General features: G+C 52.4%; 3 protein-coding genes across 5 annotated transcripts in view; 2 read left to right on the forward strand and 1 right to left on the reverse strand.

The window, feature by feature from the left end:
- The first annotated feature begins 991 nt into the window (after positions 1-991).
- On the forward strand, positions 992-4,084 carry LOC108284235 (heat shock transcription factor, X-linked member 3-like). Its single transcript, XM_037728612.1, has 3 exons — positions 992-1,016; positions 2,445-2,932; positions 3,393-4,084. The coding sequence occupies exons 1-3, from the start codon at positions 992-994 to the stop codon at positions 3,909-3,911; spliced, it is 1,032 nt and encodes a 343-aa protein (XP_037584540.1). The 3' UTR covers positions 3,912-4,084.
- A 573-nt stretch (positions 4,085-4,657) lies between these two features.
- On the reverse strand, positions 4,658-9,919 carry EOLA2 (endothelium and lymphocyte associated ASCH domain 2). Of its 3 annotated transcripts, none has more exons than XM_017500877.2 (5): positions 9,804-9,919; positions 8,741-8,788; positions 6,567-6,710; positions 6,179-6,464; positions 4,658-5,273 (listed from the first exon to the last, which is right to left on the reverse strand). In XM_017500877.2, exons 4-5 carry the CDS (start codon positions 6,429-6,431, stop codon positions 5,050-5,052), a joined length of 477 nt encoding a protein of 158 aa, XP_017356366.1. In that variant the 5' UTR covers positions 6,432-6,464; positions 6,567-6,710; positions 8,741-8,788; positions 9,804-9,919; the 3' UTR covers positions 4,658-5,049. The 3 variants fall into 3 exon arrangements, with proteins under 3 accessions (XP_017356366.1, XP_017356363.1, XP_017356364.1); XM_017500874.2 differs by having other exon boundaries at positions 8,722-8,788; XM_017500875.2 differs by lacking the exons at positions 8,741-8,788; positions 9,804-9,919 and adding an exon at positions 8,384-8,692.
- Positions 9,920-11,606: 1,687 nt separating this feature from the next.
- MAMLD1 (mastermind like domain containing 1) overlaps positions 11,607-23,929 on the forward strand; it is a 581,158-nt gene continuing 568,835 nt past the window's right edge. The window contains exons 1-5 of the mRNA XM_017500880.2: positions 11,607-12,564; positions 13,397-15,348; positions 16,403-16,485; positions 17,919-18,042; positions 18,249-18,418. The gene's annotated coding sequence lies outside the window, so the exon portion shown is untranslated. The remainder of the gene's footprint in view (positions 12,565-13,396; positions 15,349-16,402; positions 16,486-17,918; positions 18,043-18,248; positions 18,419-23,929) is intronic.

Consider the following 23,929-nt stretch of genomic DNA (forward strand, 5'->3'; position numbering starts at 1 on the left):
AAAGACTCCTCTCGGGTAGGATGAACCAACTGCAGAGACACATCCTAGAGCCTGGGAGAGATCAGCAAGGAAGAAGCTCCTGAAAGGCCAGGGGTAGGATGAGGAAGGGCCTGTGGGGATCATGTGACAGGCAAGGCCTACATAGAGAGTCTTGCCCTGCGGCTGGCCTCATGCCTTCGGGCCCCACTGTCAAGAGCTCAGCACTGTTCTCGATCACTGCACAGCTACAAAGAAGCTGCAGCAAATCGGCACTGAGACTGCCTTCCACAGGGCCACTGGTCCTCATACCGTAGTCAGCTGTGCTCTGCTTGGGTCGTCTGACCATGATTATTTCATTCATAAAGCAGCAATGCAGGGGCCATCTCGGGGGCCTTTGCAGCAAGGAAGAGAAGACCAACCATTTTCCTCAAAGGGGCTTGCAGGTGGCAGGTGACTCATAAAGACTGTCTGACTGATTGCTGAAGGTTGCAAAGCTGAACTTTGGGGACTGAGCCGGCTCAGCCAGAGGCGGCCAGCCTTCCCATGACTTTTCTTGACTAGATTTAAGTCAGTACCCTAAATATTCCCTCCAGGGCATAAGAGTAGCTTGATGTCTTAGACTTGTAATCCCAGTGGACATTCTGTGACTTAAAACCAAGGAGAATGGTAGGTAATGGTCCTACAGAAGCCACATGACATAGTGTGACTAAATCAAATCAATACCAGCTCTTGGCTGAATGCTACCGTGTAGTTTCCCTAGTGATTTTCTTCATGATTGTTCCCCTCCCACCTAATGGCCAAAGGCCCTTATAAAAGTAATCAGCAGGGTTCATAAGGTCACAAAAGCCACAACTAAGCATCATTTGCAGTGTTAAGAACTCTCCTATGAAAAAGCACTTTGGTATGTCAGTGAAAGATGCCAGCTGTATAACTGAATACTCAAGGATCCTCCTTTAGAGATGTCACCAATATTTTAATGTTTAGCCTTAGAGTATGTGTACCTAGAGGTTACATGGAGTCCTGGAACAAAAACCTTTGTAAGGCTGTTTAAAGAGCGTGTTTGACTATGATCCAAACCTGCATCCAGGCATGTGGGGCACTATGAAAAATTAGAAAGCCCTGAGACTAAAAGGCACCTTGGGAAGAGCCTCCTCCAACCCTCTTCGCACCCAGGGCTGACCCCGAGTGGGCAAAGGGTGCTACTCAATGGGACAAGGGCCCAGGGTCCTTTCAGCCTGGGGCCTTCCCACTGTATCACTCTGTCTCCCTATACAGAGTGAATATTAAGAAGAAAGTTGTTTTTAATGGCTAGAGAAGGTGTATCAACCAAAAGACTGTTGTATCCTCTCATCTGAGGTTGAAGATGACTTTCATTTAGGTTTTCTCCTTCCTCCTGCCCACCCCAACACACACTCATACTCTCATCTATTTTCAAATACACAATGATGGCACTTTTGTGCTGGATTACTTTAATCGGGTCTAACTAAACAAGTAGAGACTTTTCTTAGGATCGTCTGTGTACAGCAGGCCTCAGAAATGATCATGTCTTGGGCAATGAAAACAGTACTTATGAGCAAAAATAGAAACTAAAGGTAATCTCCTGTTGTGATCTGCAAGAGAGAGAGATGCAGGGGCAAGCAGAGCTCCACAGGAGACTCCAAAGCATAGCTGAGGAAGTGGCCATCCAACCACAAATGGTGCTTTGGGTAACACCATGGTAGAGGAGCGAGAGGAGTGCTCCCACCATACTTAAGCACAGCACCCCTCTGGGGACAACTCCATCAAGTGGAATAAGAAACACTTTATCTGGGCCCACTGGTGCAGATCCAACCAATCATTAGGAGTACCTGGAAGAGACCAAGCAGGAAGGAGATGGGGGGGATTGTAAAATGGGGATGCTACTAACACAGACCAGGCCAAACAGCCTGGTAGGGACCACCATCTCCTGGAAGGCAGTCACCCGTGAGGGGCCCGTCTGACTCAGGCAGTCTTGGCGAAACCCAAGCTAGGGCTAACTAGGGGCTGGCTCTTGAGCAAATCAGAGGCTACCAAAAGGCCTCCCCTGTCTTCTGGGGTGGGAATGGCCATAGAGTCATGGTTCCTCAGCTCATCTGGGGCCTGGCCCTATGACACAAGGTGCCTGTCAGAAGACGGGAGACTCCTGGGAACTTAAACCATGCCTGTTTACGCTTTTAGAAAAGGGAGAAGCTGAAAGCTACGCTACCTGGCCCCTCCCCCAACATCTGGACAGGGCCCCCTCTCCAGATTGGCTGAGAGCCACCTTTGTGACATCACGTGAAAAATAAAGCAGATGATGAGTTAAGCAGCTGGTTGCCCTGATACCGAGACTCTAGAATTTTGTGTACAGTATTTATTGGGCACCCTCACTCCGACTGAAGGCATTTTGGACTTGCTAGGACAGTGATAAGGGTCTCGAGGACAAAATGCTCTACATTCTGGTGTAGCTCCATGGCGAGTCAAGAATACTGAACAGGAATATGAAGCCAAGCTGGCCCCATCTGTTGGTGGAGAACCAACAAGTGGGGGCCCAGCTAGTTCATCACCTGATCTAAATCTGGATTCCGGTGACATTTTGGACAGGCACGAGGACCAAGCCGTGAGCCAAGACTCAGGTTCCCAAGATAACCCACCACGAGAAGAGGAGAACCAACGCATGGCCAGCATGGAAGACAACCATAAACTTCCTGGGTTTTCCTTCCCAAGAAAGATGTGGATGATGGTGGAGAAAGACATATTCCGGTCTGTGCGCTGGAACGATGATGGAGACGCTGTGATCATCGAGAAAGATCTCTTCCAGAGGCAGACTCTTCAACGGAGCGGCGCAGAGAAGATCTTCGAAACAGATAGCTGGAAGAGTTTCATTCGCCAACTGAACCCCTATGGATTCTGCAAAATATGCCCAATCACCTCTCCAGGAGACAAGAATATGATGGTAAAGTAGAAAGCATTTCTGTAATCCCTTTCCTTTGTTTCTCAAACATCTTCACAGAACACCAAAACAAGTAATATACTGTAAAAGAGTTAAGTGTCAAAGATAACTTTTTTATATGTGAGGTATTTGTTTATTGAAAGATGCAAACTATACAATTTTAAAAGTATGAATTTTGACATTAAACTACAATTCCCTTATAGATAATATAAAGGAACACATTATCCAGACCTGCATATTACCTCTAAGGGGGTTGCAGTTTAATATCAAAATTCATACTATATATATAGCACCACCTTGACCTATGAATTGTTTATCTCTAGTCAGGTCATGCTGTAGGGCATACCACACTTGCTGCCACTTAAAGCATTCTTTCCTCCATTGCAAAACGAGATCATAATTTTGGGAAGTAGAAAAGGAATAATTGATCCCAGAACAACTAACATGGTTCATTTTGTTTTAGATCTACCACAGCTCCAATTTTCAGAGAGGCAAGCTCTGGCTCCTGGAGAATATCCGGAGAAAAGGTGACCTCCGAAACACCACTCAGCAAGTGACCCATGTCCCAGCTCCAAAGAGGGCGAAGCTGGTCCATCACAGCGATGCCAGGAATGCGGCCATCGAAATGTCCCAGGGTGGAACCCACAATGTTCAGGGACCCAGTGGCACCCAGTCCTTCACACACTGCAGTATGCAGCACAGGAACACTGTCACTGGGCATCCCCCGGGATATGGGCCCCCTCAGGAACCAAATAACTCAAATTGGGAGGGCACCTCTGGAAATGTCACATTTGGATCTTTGGCTACTGCCTGGGTGGAAAGCACAAGGGAAGTGCCTAGTAGCCTGGTTTACCCAGATAATAGTAGTATAATGTCTTTGGACAATGAGTGGTACTCCATTCTGTTGGCCTCCCTTTTGGTCTATATTCTTATCATTAAGGCATTTATCATTGTCATTCTCATGAAGGCCTCTTGGTCTTAATAAAGAAAAACAAAATTCCATGGAAATAAAAAATTCAAATGAGAACTGTTGTCTGTGTCCTTTCTAACCTTCTACAACTATACACATCTCATTGGCACAAGCCAGAAGAGGCTGAAAATCCTGTCCAAGACAGGCATTGGTCCCCACTGTCCTCATTCATTTGGAGAAGCAGCATTTTCACACACCCAGCAAAGGATGTTGCTAGGAAGCGTCGAGGCCAAGCCCAGGAAGACCTGGTCCCCTGAGATTTGCCTGCTGGTCAGGAGAAAGAATAGCCTCACTCCTGATCCTGGCAGTATCTCTAAACAGGAGATTGTTCCCCATGGGTCCCTCCCAATGTTGCCAGGAAGTATCTGATCAGCAGGTCAGCATCCCTAGCCGAGCCTACCGGGGACCCCTGAGTCAGGCCACCCCATTTGGCCAAGGGATTTATGACCACTGTAACATCCTGGCTCAGAAGAGAAGGGCCACCGCTAGGATATGAAGTAGCTGTGTGATGCAGATGACACACGTGCTTCAGGAACTGACAGACACTTTCTTAAGAGAGTGAGAGTAACCTGAAAGGACAGACAGCTGCTCTTGTCTGACGTCCTCTCCATCCTGGATGAGTCAGTCCATTAATGGCTGCTCACTACCAGGCAAACATTCAGTGCCAGGTCCGACTTTCTGTAATGTCGCTTGGATGCCAGATTTGATGAGTTTTGACCAGAACAAAGACAGGGGAAAACACAGAATGGAGCCTCATAACCGGTCATCTACAACACATTTATTTGTATAATCCAGAAATTAGCAGGACCAAAATTGTAGCCATGCCGAGACATTTACTGGCAGCTTTTCCTTCTGCCCAAAGGACAAAGTACTTGAGACACTGCCTGTGTGCCCAAAGAGGCATCACACAAGGAAAGCCCCACCCCCTACTTCCTTCGTCTGAGCAAAGAAACCTATTTCCACGCACAGTGCTTAGTGGCTGGGACTCTCCAAAGCAGGGGAAATTCAGATTTAACCTAATGTATGTAGGTCTGCATCATGATGGTAAATTGAAAGCAGCTAAACGATTTAGCTGGTTTCAACTGATGGTGAATTGAAATAATGATTTAGCTGGTTTCCCTGCAACATTCCTCTCAGGAGCCCACACTTGTCACACCTCATGCCCCAAAGGGATCAGGTGCTCTGGGATGTCTACCTGGAATACCTCCTTGTCTCCTTTCCTAGGCATGGGCTCCAGTAACCACCTGGGGTTTGAAATCACAGTCAGGTACTTCTGCTTCAGGCTGGTCAGTACAGCTTGATTTTCTAGTTCCACAACCTCATCAGGAGTTAGGTCCTCGGGGCACTGCAAAGTTTCCCCAATGTCAACGAGTCCTGTACACAAAGAGAGATACACATGAATGCTTTTCACTTCCATAGCCCAAGGCCTGCCTGTGTGACAACACAGTTACTCAAAGTCACAATCAATAGAAAGTAAGACGGTATCAGCAAAATGACAAGAAGGGGGTCAAGTCTTTCTTCCACAGCTTTGATAACAAAACAAACTCAATTCAGCGAATGCTGGGAAAGGCAGTGGGGAGGGCTCCAGAAAGACAGAGGAGAGGGTCTTGTCCTCAGTGAAGCCACACAAGTAAGTGGCATGTCCAAGCCAGGCTGCTGAGGGCAGCGGTTGCAGATTGGAAGGGCACCAGCCACCACCTGGGAGCCTACAGGTGATGCCTACGCAGGTCACCAGGGGACAGGTGCTGATGTCAGAACTCAATCACTCAGAGGTTAGGGGACTCGCCCAGGGTGCCGTGAGTGGTGGGGCTGGGGCAGGCTCGTGAAGCCAGGCAGACAGCCTAACTCTAGAGGCCACCTGACCCATTCGGCAGGCTGGGCTGCTTCTCTTGGTCTCTGGCAGACATGTGCAACCCGCGCACATACACATGTACGTACGTACGTACACACACACAGACACACACACACAGACACACACACAGACACACACACACACCCACATGCACCATGTGCACAGGGACCTGACTCGGCTTCTCACTGAGATCAGAAACAGGAACTGGGGCCCAGAGTGAAGAAACAATTTATCAGAGCATGCGGAAGCTAGGCCTGCCAACCCCCAGCCCAGGGCCCTCGCCGCCCATCTGGAGGTTTGTCATCAAAGGAAACTGTCGTGTACACGCCAATCAGTTCGGACGACAACAGATGGCCCCACACTCCCCAGCAAGATCTTGGGTGGCAGCTCCAGGACTTGCCTGAGCATTTGGCACATCGTCACTTACCCGCTATCACTCCTCGACCAAACTTTTCCCCTTCGCGGAGCAATGCCTGAATCTGAGCAGGCGTCATCCCGAGCCTCTCCACCAGCAGCTCCCGCCAGGCATCACCTTCCCAGTCCCTGTGAGCAACGTGGATGGCGATGGTACAGTTCCTGTAGCTGCTCAGCAGGGGACGCCAGCGTGTCTCCACAGTCTTGACTCCATTCAAGACAAAGCCAGCATAAGGCTGCCGGAAGGAGAGGCAGCCAAACTTCATCTTCGAAAGCTCCGGGGGCCTCCTGTGTGTGGCCTGCCGAAGCACAGAAACACATCACATGCCAGCCCTCCAAGCTCACTGGCAGTGGTCCTGACCTTTCCCCCGTGTCTCCCAGGTCCCTTAAATATCACTGACCTTGATGGTCCACTGCTTCCGCGTGTCACTACGCAGTCACTGATGTCCAGCGCCACGGCAGGCCCAAGAAAAGGGGTTGGGACTCGGCTGACTCAGGTCCGTTTCATCGAGTCTTTGCGGAGGTCTGGAGTAGGGCGGGGGCAGCTAGAGGAAGGCACAGGCCAGATAGCGTGTGGTCAGTGCTATGACAGAGGTCACCAAGCCCTAGGGAACACAGAGAACAGAGGGCCCCCTCGGCCTAGACAGAGTGGAGAGGTGGTGCTGGTGTCAGTCCTCTTTCCAGCACAGAGGGGCAGTCCGAGGCTCTGCTTCTCTTCTGTTCCCTCTGCTGTGCCACGCCAGTACTCTCAGTGCCCTGGCCTTGCTGGCACCAAGGCACTGACCTTCCCGGCTTCTATTGCAGGGCTGCTGAGCCCACATCGTTGATATCCAATCTCAGCTCTGCTCTCAGGATGCACCATGACCTCAGACGGTCCTCAGTCAGACATCTCTTCCCCACCCATCTGGGTGCCACCTTCCTCAAGCCCTTTCCCCAACCACTGCGCTCCATGTCAGCAGACACCCCTGCCCCCGATCTGAGCTGAAAAAAAGAATGAAATTCAGAACAACTGCCGCCCCTCCGAAACACATGCCTTCCACATGCCAGCCTCTGCGATGGCATGATCCTCAGATCATCAAATGGAATCCCCAAGTAACCCAGCAGAGTCAGTGCTACTGTGAGGCCCAGTCTATGGCTGAGGAGAATGAGGCGCCAGCCCACCGTCACACGCGCTCTGACTTCTCACGCCTCTTGCCTGGGTCCCTGCCTCCTGCGTGTGTACCTTGGGAGAGGGTCCCCTCCTCCTGCATGGAGTACAGCCCTGTGCTTCAGAAGGAGCCATGGGCTTGAAGCCAGAACATCAGCCCAGTCATAGCCTCTCAAGATGTCTCAGAGGCTTCCCGCCCCAGCCATGTCCTCTCCTCTCCCCTTTATTCACCACCCTGCAGCCACACAGGCCTTCCATCCACTGAGGGAACATGCCAAGCTTGGTTCTACCTCAGGGCTTTTGTCTGTTGTGATGGGTTGCATTGTGTTCTCTTAAAATGGGTATGTCCTAAACCTCAGCACCTCAGAATATGGCCTTATGCATAAGGACAGAGTCATTACTGAGGTGATCAAGCAGAACTGAAGTCATTAGGGCTGACCCACATGCAACGTGGCTGGCGTCCTTATGAAAAGGGGGATGTTAGAGACAGTGAGGCACACAGGGAGAACACCATGAGAAAACAAAGGCAGAGATAAAGGAGATGCTTCTACAAGCCAAGGAGTGCCACCCGGCCAACCGAAGCTAAGAGAGGGGGACAGACCAGATTGTCTTTCACAGCCCACAGAACAAACGAACCCGGTCAACACCTGGATTTAAGACTTCCATCCTCCAGAACTGTGAGACAACGTATGTCTGTAGTTTAAGCCAGCCCCTTTATGGTCCTTTGCTTCAGCCATCTTGGCAAACTGCTGTTCCCAACACATCTCCACAGGATAGGGCATGACTCTTCCATTTAACAGCACATCAAGCCCATTCTCTCCATCTGCCCATCTTCATCTACCTTGTTTTTCACTGCCTGTGTGATATCCCATTGTTGGTCGTCCCACAATTTGCCGGACCATTCCTCCACCGATGGAGAGTTACAAGCTGCTTCCCACTTTTGCCACTAGAAATGACATTTCCACTAACGCTCGCCGTGTGAAGACCTGCTGAAGAGAATGCCTCGGCCGCCCGGCACGCCCATCTAAGATGCTGATATCTGCCAGCAAATGGCCTTCCACAAAAACTCACCTGTGTACACTCCACCAACCCATCCGTGGTGCCATTTCCTCACACACACATGGCTCTGAGCATCATTATTCTGCTGATGGGTGACAAAATATTACCAGGTTCCTGGGTTCTGGATTACTTCTGACGGAGGCTGAACGTCCCCCACAGGGCCTGGCCACAGCCATCGGGATATGTGGCTACCGTGAACGTTTGCCTCTTTTCCACCCCTCAGTTTCTTAGCCAACCCTTTTCTCATCGTCACCACAAAATCACAACAAATGTGAACTGGATGTGTGTGGAATCCCTAGTAAGAACTCATGTAACTGGAAAGGCAGGAAGAGGGTTGAGTCCCCTCCTACCTGGTGCTGCAGAGAGTACCTGCTTTGCGGCCTGAGGAGGAAACACTCTTCCACGTAGCTTCTTTGCCTGCACAACAAGGAAGACAAGGAGGAAAGGTCATTAAGTGCAAAACAGCAAGGCTGGTTAATGGCCCTAGGAAGGTCATCTACTTAGCAGGCATTGGAAACCAAGAAGAGCTGGGAGGGCCGGTCTTACGAGTAACACACTTGTGCACCTCACTCAGTTTGGTTCTGCTAATCACAGCAATGGGACCCTCGGCACCTGTCTGGGTCAAGGACCACAGGGTGCACCGGCCCGCAGGGCAGAACATCATTTCTGGAAGTTGAGTCGCATTCCTGCAACTGAGCACGCTCCATCCGAGGGGAGAAAAATGCCACTTCCCCTCCCATTGTCACTGGGCAAGTGTTTGGGGGGGCCTACATCCCATTCCCCTCAGCTTAATTCTGGGTAGGTCACGCTGAGCACGATGCCACAGGCCACAGAGCTGTGCACTGCCTGGCCTCAGGTCCAGGCGAGCTCACAGCAGAGGGTCCAAGCTGGAGGCAGGGAAGACCGGGCCGAGATGGGGTCGGTGTGTGTGGAGCAGCACAGGGCTTTACTTTTTTGACACAGAGTTTCGCTCTTGTCGTCCAGGCTGGAGTGCAATGGTGCGATCTCTGCTCACCGAAATCTCCGCCTCCCGGTTCAAGCGATTCTCCTGCCTCAGCTTCTGGAGTAGCTGGAATTACAGGCACGCGCCACTACGCCCGGCTAAAACTGTTGTATTTTTAGTAGAGACTGGGGTTTCTCCATGTTGGTCAGGCTGGTCTAGAACTCCTGACCATCCGCCCGCCTCGGCCTCCCAAAGTGTTGGGATTACAGGCGTGAGCCACCGCGCCCGGCCAGAACACGGGATTTCTACTCGCAGACGCATGCCGCGAGAAGACGCGCTTAGAAGGAGCGGGGCTGAGACCCTGGCGAGAGCACGGGACAGGAAAGGGTGCCTTGGGCGCGCCCCACACTGGCTCCCAAACTCATATCCAGGGAAACCCCAGCCCTCGGGTGCTGTCCGCAAGACGGCCGAGCAAACAGGTTCCCGTACCTTTCAGCCGCGGCCGGTGTTACGGCCTCCGGACCCTGACAGTCGTCGCGTCCAGGGCCGACTCTGGCTTTTGGCAACAGAAGAACAGTCCTCCGCGTCCCCGCGACCCAGCGAGGCCACCGGAGCCAGGATGATGGGCTCGAAAGCGAGGAGACTTGGGCCGCGGTGAGAACAAAGAGCTCCCGGCTCCTGTCGGGGCTGCAAGGTCGCTCGCTGCCACTGACTCCGGGAAACCGGGGGTTACTAGCAAGTGCTAACAGTCCGTAACTTTTCCGCTTTCATGCAGCTCCCGTCATCCAGTTCACGAAGAACGTACGGGGGCGCGTAACCACGCACGTACGTGCACCACGCACGTACGCAGGAGGCACGTACTCAGCCTTGCATATAGACAGCCAAGTCTAGAAATCCACTCTTCATGAAGCCACGCACTGACGTCATCACGCACTTACGCACGCACTGGCCGCCAGGAGACGCTGTTCAGTTTACGGGTCCTGACGCGACCGGCAGCCTGGACAAACAACCGGAAGGAGGAAAAGGAACCGGAGGGAGGAAAACGAAGAGGGGCGGGACAAGGCCACCAGGCAGGAGTTTCAAAGTCAGAGCTGCGAGACCAGCAGGGAGGATCTGGGAGAAACCACTGGGGAGGGTCGGGGATCGAGGCTGAGAAGAGGAGGGCGGAGCTGGGGAGGGGAAGGGCGGGACTGAGATAATCGCTGCGGCGGGGTTGAGTGGGGCGGGAATTAGACGTGGTTAGGGGGCTGGGCGAAACTATTGGAGGTGGGGCCGTGGGAGATCTGAGCGAGGCTGCAGGAGGTGCTCGCGCACTCCTGAGAACCAGCGCGGGGAAGGAGGGGGCCGCTGAGAGGAGGAGGGTGGGGCTGAAAGAAACCGCTGGGGTGGGGTTGGGGTTGGGGGTGGGGTTTTCGCAGCACCCACAGGAGAAGCAAGGCGGGGCTTGGGTGGGGGCGTGGCTCGGGGAGGGACGGGGCTGAGAAACTGCTGGGGAGGGGACTGGGGGCGGAGCCTTGGAAGGAGCCACCGGAGAAGCAGGGCGGAGCTGGGGGTGGGGCGGGGACGCAGCCGCAGAGGCAGGGCGGTGCTTCGGGAGGGGAGGGGCTGAGAGAAACCGCTGCGTAGGGGGCTGAGGGCGGGGCTTTGGAAACCCACAGGAGAAGCAGGGTGGGGCTGGGGGAGAGGCGGGAATCAGGGCGGTGCTGAGAAACCGCTGGGGAGGGCATGGGGGCGGGGCTCTGGAAGTAGCCGCGGGAGGAGCAGGGTGGGGCTAGGTGAGAGGAGGGGCGGGCCTGCGAGAAACCGCTGGGGAGGGGCTGGGGGCGGGGTCTTGGAAGCGACCGCAGGAGGAGTAGGGCGGGGCTGGGGGGAGGGACGTCTCTGGGGCGGGGCTGGAACGGGGCTTTTGAAGCAGCCCTGAGAGGAACAGGGCGGGCCTCGGGACGGGGCGGAGCCGAGAGAGACCACTGGGGAGGTGCTGGGGGCGGGGCTTCGGAATCTGGCGGGAGAAGCACGGCGAGGCAGTGGAAGAGCTGAGCGAGAAGCAGCTGCGGGAGCACCCCGCGGATTCCTGAGAACCAGCTTGGGGGAGCGAGGGCTGGGGAGGTGCAGGCTCGTGTCATGAGAAAGCGCTGTAGGAGGGCCTGGTGCATAGCTCAGCTGCCCGGTGGAGCTGAGGGAAAGCCTGGAGGTTCCGGAGGAGGAGCAGGGCGGGGCTGTGCAAAGCGCTGTGGGAGGTGGGGCGGGGCTGCGGGAATGAGCTGGGGAAGGAGGAGCCAAGCTAGAGCAAGGCTGGTGTGTGAGCACGGTTGGGGAGGAGCTAGTGCAGAGCTGGAGGAAAGCTGAAAGATGCTGGGGTGGGGCAGACGGGTAGGAGAAGCAGGAAGGGGCCAGAGGAGTTGGAGCTGGGAGTGGACATGCATGGGGAGTAGGATGGGGCTGTGGGAAAAAGCCTGGAGAAAGAAGCTGAGGGTGGAGCTGCAGCGGGAACTGTGTCAGAGATTCTGGAGGAGCCACCTGCAAGAGGAGGACGTAGCTGTGGGCAGAACTGGTTAGTGCTGGGAGGAGGAGGAGGAGTTGGGGGCGAAGCTGCGGGAGAAGGAGCTAGGAGTCGGAACAGCTAGGGTGGAGCTGCGGGAGAAGCAGCTTGGGCGGAGTTGCGGGAGGAAGAGCTGATGGTGGAGATGCTGGTGGAGCGGAGCAGAACTGGGGTGAAGCTGTGGGCAGAGCTGTGGGAGAAGGCAGGCTGTGCAGCTTGAGGAGCAGGATGGAGCTGGAGGAGGGAGCTGAGGCACTTCTGTGCTGCACCCTTAGGCAAGAGTCTAAACTCGCCCCGGCGACCTAACTGCACCCTCAGAGTCTACCCCCATAGGGCATGGAAGCAGCAAGAAGGGCGGGAACACTTGTCTGGGGTCCCCGCAGCTGTAGCCTGAGTCTTGCAGGGCTGAGCCCCCCAGGCCTGCTTCCCTGTGTCCTAGTGGCTCTGTCAGTGCCTGCCAAAATGGGGTCTGGAGGGACTGTCTTTTTAACGCCTCTTTTGCACGTGTTGAGAAACATCCCCACTCTTAATGTCCTGCCGCCCCTCCGACCTAAGTCGCCCAACACACAGCCCAACTTCCCTGGCGAACTTGCTTTTCAAACTCTCTTCTCCATGTCAGTCAGGGCTCAGGTTCCGCAGCACCGCCATGCTGTGCTCCTCTGTCCCTCCGCTTACCCAGTCCCCCGCATTGACTTCATAACCAAGTTCCAGGTGCGTGCCTCTGAAGTGCCTGATGAGACCAAACTGCTCCTCTTCCTGCATCCCCGCTGCTACTTCCTGAGTTCAGGCCTCGTGGTCTGGAGCCTGCACCATTCCATGAGCCTCCTGACCAACCTGGAGGCTTCTGTCTTTCCTCCCTTGGGTCTGTCCTCCACACTCTTTCAGTTTAGTTTCTAAGTCACAAATCTGTCCCTAGCAACCCTCTACTGAAAACCCTGCCAGGCCTTCTCAGGTTGAAGTCCTAACAGCTCAGGGAGTCTGCCCAGCTCTCTCCACCCTTAAGCCAAACAGTCCCTGGGTTCACGCTGTGCAGTTTAGTCACAGGTCGCCATCAGCCTGCTGCCCCAGGTCTCCCTGCTTTGCAGCGGTGGTTCCCATGGCCTTGTACTGGTGCACTCCTGGCCTCCTTCAAGGCACAACTTTAATGTCACCTTCACGGTCCCACCGCAGTGTTAGGGACTTTTGTCTCCAGTTCTAATAGCATTTTTAACCTCCCCTCTCCCCACCCCACATTAGGCTCTTGGAACCCAGGGTGGTAATTGCGCTGTAAGAGTCTGTGGCTGCCGCATGCTCTCTGAGTTCCTTGAAGGCAAGGACGGTGTTTTTTTTGTTGTTGTTGTTGTTTGTTTTTTGTTTTTTTTTTGGGGGGGGGGACAGAGTTTCGCTCTTGTTACCCAGGCTGGAGTGCAATGGCACGATCTCGGCTCACCGCAACCTCCGCCAAGGACGGTGTTTTACTCATTTCTGAAACTGGATACCCAGGACACAGTATCTGCTTAGTAAGTGTTGAATCAGCAAAGGGCTGCTTTCTCGTCTTTTCTAGTGAGATGCACCTACTTCTCCTTGGAGAAACTTGAGGAAGCAGGAATGCTGGAGATGAGGTGAGGAGGAGAGGGCCCCTCTTGATGGGTTATAAGCCTCAGGCCAGCAAGGGACCTTCAGATCATCAGTTCCAATTCCCATACATGCTAGCATCCCCTCCTGGGCTCCTTCCCCCAAGAATGGTTGCCGGCTTCTGCCAGACACTCCGGAACCTGCTGGGAGTGGTTTCACACTGTGAGTGAGGATCCCCGGGATGGTGGGTTGCTGCTCTTCCTCCCGTGGCCTCTTGTTTGAAGAGCTAGAACTCACCTAATGAGCTGGGTACTCACATGTGACTGCTAGCGGGGAAGCCCGTGGTGGCTACATAAGGGCTCCATTTTCAAACTCTCCCAGCTGCCCCACTCTCCTGGGTGTGCTGGGCAGTGGGGTTAGTGCGCACATTAGTGCACATTCTCCCTGGGCGGCAGCAAACAGCAGAGGTCTGATCTGTGGTCAGATGAGGAGAAGTCAAAGAAAAGCAGCTGCAGCGGTGAGTGGGCCTAGGAAGAATGGCATCGCCAGGTCAGGTAGGGATGAGGGTGGTGATCGGCTACCCCTGAGAAAGGGACCAGATGGCACCTGAGTCTTGATTTTCATTCCCAGTAGCAAGTCAGCACCAAACCCGAAAACGCTCTGATTTCTGACCTCACTCCTCCCATTTACGATGTCCTGGCAGGAACAAGACTTTCCCCTCCCTCTCTGTTCGTCTGTCAGCAGGTCAGGCCAGCCTTCACCTCCCCAGACCCATCCTGCTCCTGCCTTCCCTTGTGGGGCCCTCGGTGGGTGCTCTGGAGCCCCAGGCAGGCAACTGTGGGCATGCGGGGCCTTCTCGGGTTCCTTGCTGTGCTCCCATGAAACCGCTGTGCCTGGCTGCACCCACTAGCACACACTCAGCTGACCCCATCTCCTGGGGCCAGGAGTGTTTCTCCTCCTCAAGGTCTGCTTTCTTCAGGCCTTGCTTGCGTCCCCATCGTGCCACGTCGTGTCTCTTTTAGGAAGTCCTTGTGTTTTCCAAAGATCTTGCTTTGCAGCTGACGGCACCCCATGCCAGCCCCCCACCCCAGGCTACTGCCTCCTTCCTGAAACCACAGCCCCCTCTCAGAGTCTTCCTTCCCTCTCATCCCTGGGAGCCCCCTGCAGAGCTCCCTGTCCATCTCGCTGGCCTTCTGAGCCTTGCCTCTGCCTTTCTTATTCCTCTCCTCGCCTCACCCCGCCCCGCCTCTCCTCTCCACCGTGGTGGCAGGCTAGCTTCCCTGACTACGGCTGTCCCTTGGGAATGTGCTGTCCCCTTCCCTCTCTGTGCTCAGCATCCCTGGCTGTTCAGTCTGTCTCTTCCATCCACGTGCTTCCCTAGGGAAGCATTATTTTTGTCTCAGCATGATTTCTATGCGACTCTTCCCATTTTCTGAGCCTGTCACCCCGTTCCTCTTCCCTTGCCTCCCTGCTGACACTTTCCAGAGGGCAGCCACCCTCTCCTCACTGTGCTGCTTTGACTCTGAGGCCCAGGAGGAAGTCACCCTCCTCCCAAGAGGGTTCGTGTGTGATCCTGCCTAGGGTTACGGGGCACGGCCAGCCTGGGACCGCTTTGACCATAATTCCCAGCTTCCCTTCAGATGCTTCTTGGTCAGCCTGCTTTCCTCATCTAGGAAATGGCTTTTACCCACTTTTTAATTGAGTGATTTGCCTTGTTGGTATGGAGCTGTAGGAGCTCTTTCTGAATGCTGCTGTAGGGTTGTGGAGGCCCCACAGGGTCGTGGGGTGTCCCTTATGCTGTGTTGAGGTGCAGGATCAGAGAAGTAAAGAGACAGGACACTGAAGAACTGGTGAAGAGCATCTGGACTCGGGGGGCCATGCCACTTGTGAGCAGAGATCAGTGACGGCCCCCAAATGCCCAAGAGCATCTGTATTTATTAAGTACAAGCAGGGGGCAGGGTCGTGTGTGAGGTCACCATCTGTAGGCTTAGTAATAGGGCATGCCTAATCACGTGAGTCACAAGTGAGGGGGCCACCCCATTATGTCACCTGGGCAGAGAGGTGGGCTGTGCACAGCAGGGGGCCGTGCCCTGCACAGTAGTAGAGGGTCATGTGCAGAAAAGGGGTCCACCCCCATTAGGTCACCGAGGCAAGGAGGTGGGCTGTGTGCAGCAGGTGTCATGCACAACACTTCTTATCTGGGGGCTGGAGACTTCAAAGGATTTCTAATAGAAGGATGATGTAAGCTTAATGCAGTGGGAACTGACAGACTTGTGCTCTTCACTTAAGATATTTATGGGAGGATGATTTGAGCTAGCGCAGAAGTGAGAAAAGACTGACCGGGTGTACAGCTGCCGTGACTGGTCACACCAGAGGGGTACTTCTCCCTCGGTTACTTCCAGGATCTCAGGCCTGAGGCCTACTTTCCACAGGAACTGGATGCAAGGTACTACAGCTCCTTTTTCAGGAGGAGAGGCTCTTGCTCCAAGCCTGCCATACAGTATATGCCCTTTCAGGCAGGGACGCCACCGCCTGGGCCTTTGGTTCTTGTCCTGGTCTGGCTGTTTTCCCATGTACTGCTTCTGTTCTGTGACTGCTCTAGGCATTCTTCCTACTACAAACTACTACATGGTTACATAGAAGGATTATATACATCAGCACTAAATGTGTCAGTACAGCTCTGACTACAATACCTATATGATTATATAGAAAGATTATATAGAACTGAGTATGCCAGAAATAAGTATTAAGTGTGATTATATAAACTAGATATATGTAAGCAGTAAGTTATACTTCAAGCACTAATTCTATAAACTAATATGTGATTATATATAAAGGATTATATAAAGGAAACAGCTGAGCAATAGCACTATAAACTAAGATATTCTTCAGGCACTAGTTGTGCCCGGGGTCTGAACAGTTCTCCTTCCTCGGTGCCAGTGAGGGGTGTTACCCACATTCTGCCTCTCGCCTCATGTTGGTTTTTGTATTTCAGAGACCTGGTCGGCTCAGAGGCTTGTTCCTCTGTCTCTTTGCAGGGCTATTTTGGACTCAGTATTCACCTAAGCCCTCCAAATTGTAAGTAACGCCAGAGGTCATGGAGTGTCCCGTGGCCCCTCCATCTGGAGGCTGTGACCCCTCCCCTAAGGGGGAGGCACTCACATGTATCCAGCACCCCGCCCATTAGATCGGAGAGGGCTCCCTTCTTTGCCTTCTTGCACCCATCTGTCCACCTTTTAGCTTTCCTTTTCTCCCGTGGACTCACACAGGGTCGCACGAACATGGTGTATAGCAGGAGGAGAGAGGTAAAGTGGAGGAATAGGAGCTGGAGGGTAGAAAAGAGGAGGAGGAGGAGGGGGAAGAGAGGGAGCCGGTTAGAGGAGGGAAGGAGGAGGAGAAGGAGAAGAGGAGATGAGACCGAGGAGAAGAGGTGAAGGAGGAGAGGAGCACGCAGAAAAGAGAAGAGGAGAGGAGGAGGTGGAAAAGAGGAGGAGGAGCAGTGAAGGAGGAAGAAGAGGAAGAGGACTAGAAGAGGAAGTGAGGAGGAGGGGGGAGAAGGAGGAGAGGAGAAGGAAAGAAGGTGAAGGAGAGGCAGATATGGAGGAGAGGAGGCGGGGGAGAGGAGGAGATGAGGAGGAGAAGAAAATGAGAGAAGAGGGATGGGGAGGAGGAAGAGAGAAGAACAGAAGGAGGAGGGGAGAAGGAGGTGGAGGTGGGAGGATGGGGAGGAAGGAAGAAGGAGGGGAATACCAGGATGAGGGAGGAAAGGAGGAGAGGTGTAGGAGGAAGAGGAGCGGAGGAGGGGAGGAAGAGGAAGAGAGATGGAGGAGGAAAAAAGGAGGCAGAGAAGAGGAGAAAGAGAAGAGGAGGAGGTAGCTAGCAGAAAGGAGGACCAGGAGAGGAGGAAAAGGAGGAGAGGATGAAGAGAGGAGAATGAGAAGCAAAGGAGAGGAGAGGAGGAGTGGATAAGAGGGGCAGCGGAAAAGGAGGAGGAGAGGAGGAGGTGGGGGAGGAGTGGAGAAGAGAGGAGGGGAACAGAGTTGGAGGAGGTAGAAGAGAGAGGAAGAGGAGAAGGAGGAAAGGAAGAGAGAAGGAAATGAGAAGGAGAGAAGTAGGAGGGAGAAGAGAGAAGCGGAGAGGATGAGGAGGAGGGGAGGAGAAGGAGAGCCCGAGGTGGGGAGGAGGAGGAGGAAGAAAGGAGGACAGGAGGTGGACAGGAGGAAGAGAGAATTAGGAGGGGAGGAAGACGGGAGGAGAGGAGGTGAGGAGGAGGAAGAGGAGGAGACTATAGCAGCCTTATCAGCCTCCAGTTCTTGGTGCACCCCGTTCTGCGAGACACTCTCCTGTGGTCCGCCCTGGCCTGCAGGGGATCCCCACGCTGAACCTCAGAGGGAGGCTGGCACCCTCTCTCCAGCACATTCCCGATGCCCTTGCTGAAGCATGTGTCCTCAGGGCCCTCTCCTGAAACATGATCCTCCGGGGTGTCTTCTGGCCTCACCTCTTCTGTCCAGATCCAGGAAGCTCACGTTGCTCAGCCGTTGAACCCCTTCCTTCACCATCTGCACTGACAGTCCGGGCCTTTCACCGTCACTCAGGCATGGACCATCGCTGTTGCCCATCCCATGCCATCCACAGGTTTGCCCCATCCCTTCGGCTCCCTGCCGGGGCATTGGGTTGTGTTTAGCAGCAGAGTGTCTCCAAGTCCCTGACCTAGTCTTCGTTTCCAGCCCCCACAGGTTGAGCTGCATCTGGGTCCCGTCCCGCAGGGACACCCCCGGCCGCTGCAGGTGTGTGCTGATCCTGCAGCTCCTCAGGGATGTCATCCCTTTGCCCCTTACCAGGACCGGCACATCCTGCCCGTGCAGCTCTGTGCTGCAGCTTCCCTCTGGTCACGGGTCTGGCCGTCGGCTCACCGATTCCTCCAGCTTCCACGGGACTCTCTGGGTGTTAGCACTGCAAGTTCCTCAGCAAACTGGGACTGTCGGTCACCTACCTGGCAGCCAGTGATAAGGTGAGGGCCACCCCTGGGAGGGAGGACACCTGTGGGGAACGTTCTTGTGGGATTTATTTCTCCTTCGGGGTAGGGTGCCTGCACTGGCTCTTGCTGGGCTGATGCTGCAGACTCAGAAGTTTCAAGGGCATCTGGGGAGATTAGATATTCAGAGACCTTCTCCTAGATGTCCCTGTTCCATGTATCAGGGACGCAGCTTTCCCCAACAGGGCCTGTGTCGTTGGCATGATAGACCTGCCTTGGTTGAGCGTTCAGCTGTCTTTGGAGTTCAGCCACCTTAGCAAGTCCTGGGTTTGTTCTTCAGATTTTGCTGCTCGCCCATTGCCTGGATCGGGGGCTACTTTGTAAGCCACCAGGACGACTCCAGTGCTTCTGCTTAATTTTTAGACGTTTGTTAATTGCCCTTGGCCTCTCATTAACCCCGTGTGGGTCATCCAGGCAACGTAGTCACCACCATCCACTCCCTGAGTTTCCATTTCCAGACGTCCGCCCTGCCTGGGTCTCCTCACCTGCCAGGAACTTCCTCTTCACAAGCTACCCGTCTAACTTTTGATGTTAGAATCAAAAGTTCTAACACCAAAGATCTGGCAACTAGGCTGCCATTTTGTGCCTGGAGCCACCTGCATGCCACCTATGCCCAAAGATGGGAACCTCGTTGCCTGCTGGGCAGTTGCAGGGTGATCCTGTACCAAGACTCCATCTTACAACTTGCTGTCTTGGACCACTCTGGAACCCACTGTCTCAGATTGGGTCCTTTAGGAAGCAGACCGTGAGAGGGAGTTGGCAGGGCCAGAGGTTTACCAGGGCTAACTTGCACTCAGGAAAGGGACAGGAAGGAAGCAGGGCTGGAGAGCAGGTTGGGCCAGACCTGACAGTCTCGAGCAGCCCAAGAGGGAGGTGTGGAGCAAGGGTTGCCCATTAGAGGGACCTGCATTGGGCATGGGTGGTGGGGTCCACATGGTACCTGGCACACAGCAGGCCGTGCAATCCATCTTAACTGACTGGATGAATTAATGCCAAGGAAAGGCGCTCTGGAGAGCGGGTATATGCTGAGCAGCACAGGGAAGGGCCCAGCATCTGTCTTTGCACAGCCAGAACTGTGCTGTGCCCTGCAACAGGCCACCCGAGAGCTGCTTTGAGCTTGCGTGTGCATTAGACAACTCTCAGGGGCACGAAGCTTTGCTGGCAGGGCGCCTTGTGACCTGTTGGTATTGGTGTGAGCACAGCCTGGCAGGAGAGGGCAGATCTCGGCACAAAGTATCATGTCAAAAAGCAGATCAGAGCCCGGCCCCCTCCTGGAAGAGGCTCCTTGAGGGTAGGTGCACGCTCATGCCTTTGTTACTTATAAGGGGGCATCTGGCAGGCAGAAGGAATTAGGTGAATGGGAAGAGGGAGGGACTGCTCACTCTGGGCAAGGGACTGGGGGAGGCTTCTCAGAGGAGGGGGTGTTTGAGTGGCGTCTTGAAGGCCGAAAGGGTTTTGTTAGGTGGAAAATGGGGGAGTGACAGCCTGTAAGAGTTAGGTACATTCAGGGAGCCCAGAGAAGGTTTGTGGCTGGACCAGATCCATTTGTAGAGTGAAGTCGTGGGAGAAGAGGCTGGGAAACTAGGTTGGGTCCAACTCCTAAAGGCCCACTGAAGGAATGTGGGCTGCATGCTGGGTGCAGCAGGTGAGTGTCCTCACTTTGTGTTGCACTGTCAGCATTTTAAAAAGGCAAACCGTGGTTCTCTTACAGAGAAGAATTCATTGATTCACTCATGAGGCCAGTAAGTCATCTGGGCTAGAGGTGGATGCAGAAATGATAGGAGTGCAAGTGTCATCTGCAATCACAGCAAAACTGCCCTTGTTTTCTTACCTCTCATTTAGATATTGCAGTGCTTCCTCATGTCCCCTGCTCCCTCCTCATTCCTCCTTTCCCAGCCATACTACTTATGAAGAGATTTTGTCTTTGTAAAATGACTGTTAGTCTTATCAAATTAATCAAAGTAGTGGCACTACCCAAAGTAGTACCATCAGTTTTCCTCTAAAATACCAACAAGACCCCTGCTTGAAACTGCTTGTACAGTAGGGACAGAGAAGAGTCTGTGAGAATCGACATACTCTGAGTGCTCCTACAGTGTGCTCAGAGAGAGTTCAACACAGCTCCCCTGCTGGTGTCTCCTCTGTAGTAAAGCAAAGGTAACATTACTGCAAGGCTTTGAAGCTTACAGCTGCTGGCCCTTGGGTTCTTGTGTTGTGTTCAGGGTCAGCAAGAGTGCCTCTCCAACTCCCTTTTCTCATCCTAATGTGACACTGAATTCTCCACAGGCTCCTGGGACCACATTATCATTCTCTTCACTCGAGAGATGAGGATGCTGAGATTCAGAGAGGGCATGTGATTTGCCTCAGCTTGTACTGTAAGTGTTCAAGGCAAGGCTCAACCAGTCTTTCTAACCCTTCCTATGGTGATTTGATCTCTCTACACACAAGATGGTGGTGAAATGTTGGAATATGGTTTCTAGAAGGCCCTTTGTAGCTCAAGACACATTTGATGCTGTGACTGTTTGGGGATTCAGTGCTGACCAATTTAAGAGGTTGTGTCTCTTAGCTGTCTCTGGTTCCTGGTTTGCCCAGTTTAATTCCATGCCTGCCCAGCAAAGCTTCTCTCTGTCTGTGGTTCAAGAAGCCTGACATTTCTGAACTAGTCCCCCCTTCCACCTAATATCAACAGAATCTCCTGGTACATCCTTCTGGGTCAGCCATGGAAAAGTCAGCTCTGTTGTTTTGGTCCTTGGGTTGTGCCCCAGCTTAGGAAGGTGACTCTTCATGGTGCTTCTCCCATGCTAGGTCACATGCAGGTCACAGATTCCCAGGTAAATCTTGCACTATGTTTATCTGAAATTTGTCTTAATTTCCTTGTCCTTGTTTCTGATTGTGTACTCTCTTCCCTTCTGTCTCATTATCTGGGCCCCAAGTCTTTTCTCAGTGTTTGGTTTCTCTTCTATAGGTCTCTAGACCCTATGCAAGTACAGTGAAGTGAATGAAGTTTAAGATAAAGCTTCAGTGTCTCTTGATTGCACAGCCCTGGGAGCCCTAGCATTTTACAGTTGTATGGTTTGGAAAATCTACAGAAGATATTTTAACCACAGTTGGTTCAGGGAAGCTTTCTTTCCACTATGCCGTCTCCATCCCTCTTGCCTGTGTGTTGGGTAGCAATGCAACGACAATGGTCGTATTGGGAATTCAACTAAGGGATTCATTTAGTTTAGGATATATTTTTGAGATATCTTTTAGGGATCCACAAGCAATTCCATGTATTTCCCAGTTATTGCCAGCTGCCCTGTATTGGAATAGCTTTCAGGAATGCTTCTGCTTACTGTGCTGATGCATCCAATGTTAGGACAAGAGGGGTGAGGCTGGAGGGTACATTGTAATGTCACTGTGACTTGCAGCACTTGGCATCAGGGGTATGTTGGCAGTAGAGGAAAATCAAGATTCACAAGGTACAGCACCAGAAGGTAGTCTGTGGAAAAATCTTCCAGTCATCAATCAGATGTGTAAAATTGTAAGTGAAGGATTCCATTTTCATTGGAAAGCAAAAGTGCTCTCTTGTCAGGAATATACCCAGCACGCACTGTATGTAATCGTAAATACAAGATACATTGATTTGCACATGTGGATGGGGGTTTTATGAAATGGCATTTTTCAGAATTCCTGTGATTGTAGGACACAGACCTGTAGAAGGACTAGAAACATTGAGTAGTATGCAGAAGAGTTCATGTAACAGTCCTGTGTTGTGCGTAATCACCTATCTGAGCACCGAGGAAGGAGAGCTAAGCAGATCCCCAGCACAATTAGTGCCTGAAGAATATCTTAGTTTATAGCGTTATTACTCAGTTATTTCATTTATATAATTCTTTATATATAATCATGTATTAGTTTATAGTCAGAATAATTAGTGCCTGAAGAATACCTTACTACTCAGTTATTTCCATTTATATACACCTATATATAATTATATCTTAGTTCATAGTCAGAGGAATGCCTAGAGCAGACACGGTACAGAGCATGAATAACGGGATAAAAGCAGCTATACATATATAAGCATATGTTGCTTATAGTCAGAGGAATGTCTAGAGCAGACATGGTGCAGAGCATAATTTAAGGGAAAAACAGTTATACCAGGACGAGAATCTGGCCCAGGAGGCAGCGTTCAGTATTGTAAAGATACCCACTGTATGGCAGCCTTGGAGCAAGAGCCTCTCCTCCTGAAAAAGGAGTCGTAGTACCTTGCATCCAATTCTTGTGAAAGGCCACCCTCAGACCAGCAATCCCGCGAGCATCCGAGGGCTTAAAACCACTCTGGTATAATTGCGCCTTGGTGACTGTAACTTGTCAGCTCTCTAGCTACTGTGCTAATTCAGATCATCCTCCTATAGAAATCATTGGAAGCTGCCAGCAGGTGGCTGTGAAACTTGTCAGCTCTGTTGCTGCTCAAAGCATCCTGCTATAGAATTCCTTAGAAGTAGCCTGCCCCTAGATGGAGATATTGCACACTGCACCCTCTTCACTGTGCACGGCCCACCTCTTTGCCTCAGTGACCTAATGGGGGTGGACCCCTTGCTGCACACTGCCCACCTCCTAGCCTAGGTGACCTAATGGGGGTGGACCCCTTGCTTATCGCTCACGTGAATGTCTTGATCCTATCACTGTCCTTAAAGATGACCTCACTCACTACCCTTCCTCCCAACCTATACCCAATATATACAGACACTTCTGGATGTTCAGGGCCTCACCTGTCTCCACTTGTAAGTGGCGTGGCCCCCTGAGCCCAGCTGTCTTTTCCAGTCCTTCTGTGTCCTCTTTACTTTTCAGATCCAGTGCCTCAGCACAGTGATAGGGGACACCCCAGGACCCTATAGGGCTGTGGCTCTACACTGTACTGCTGCCCTTAGACCTGCTTGGAAGTTACACTCCCTGCTGGCATCTGGAAACTCCACTCTCAGAATTTCCCTAGTCAACAGGTAACTGATAAGATGGCTCACTCTGCCTTGACTGTTGATACAAACAACGTGGTTTATGCTGAACACCTGCTTTCCTTCTGGGAGTCTGGAATTTTGGTGCATGCTAGGCAGAGGATGTCTGTGTAACCAAACCCCAGTGTAAACTGTGGGCAGTGAGTCTGGGCTTCTCTGGCCAGAAACATCACACGTGTCATGGCATTATTTTTGCCTGGAGAAGCATGTGCTCTGTGTGGCCCCTCATGAGGGAGAGAGCATAAGGAAGTCTGTGTATGGGTTCCTCCAAACTTTATCTGTGTCTTTTATCCCTGTGGTCTGACTGTGTCCTAACCACACAGCTGTAATAAATCTTAGTTATGATTATATGCTGAATCCTGTGAATTTCCAACTATAACAAACAGGAAAAGTAGGAATAACATACTACAGAAGTACATCAGGCAGTTAAGGACTAAAGATAAGTAGTTATTTATGTTTTGTTTTTTTTTTCTAAATTTTCAGATGTTTCTAACAT

This window comes from Cebus imitator, unplaced genomic scaffold (genome assembly GCF_001604975.1).
Source record: "Cebus imitator isolate Cc_AM_T3 unplaced genomic scaffold, Cebus_imitator-1.0 Scaffold273, whole genome shotgun sequence".
NCBI classification, from domain to species: Eukaryota; Metazoa; Chordata; class Mammalia; order Primates; family Cebidae; genus Cebus; species Cebus imitator.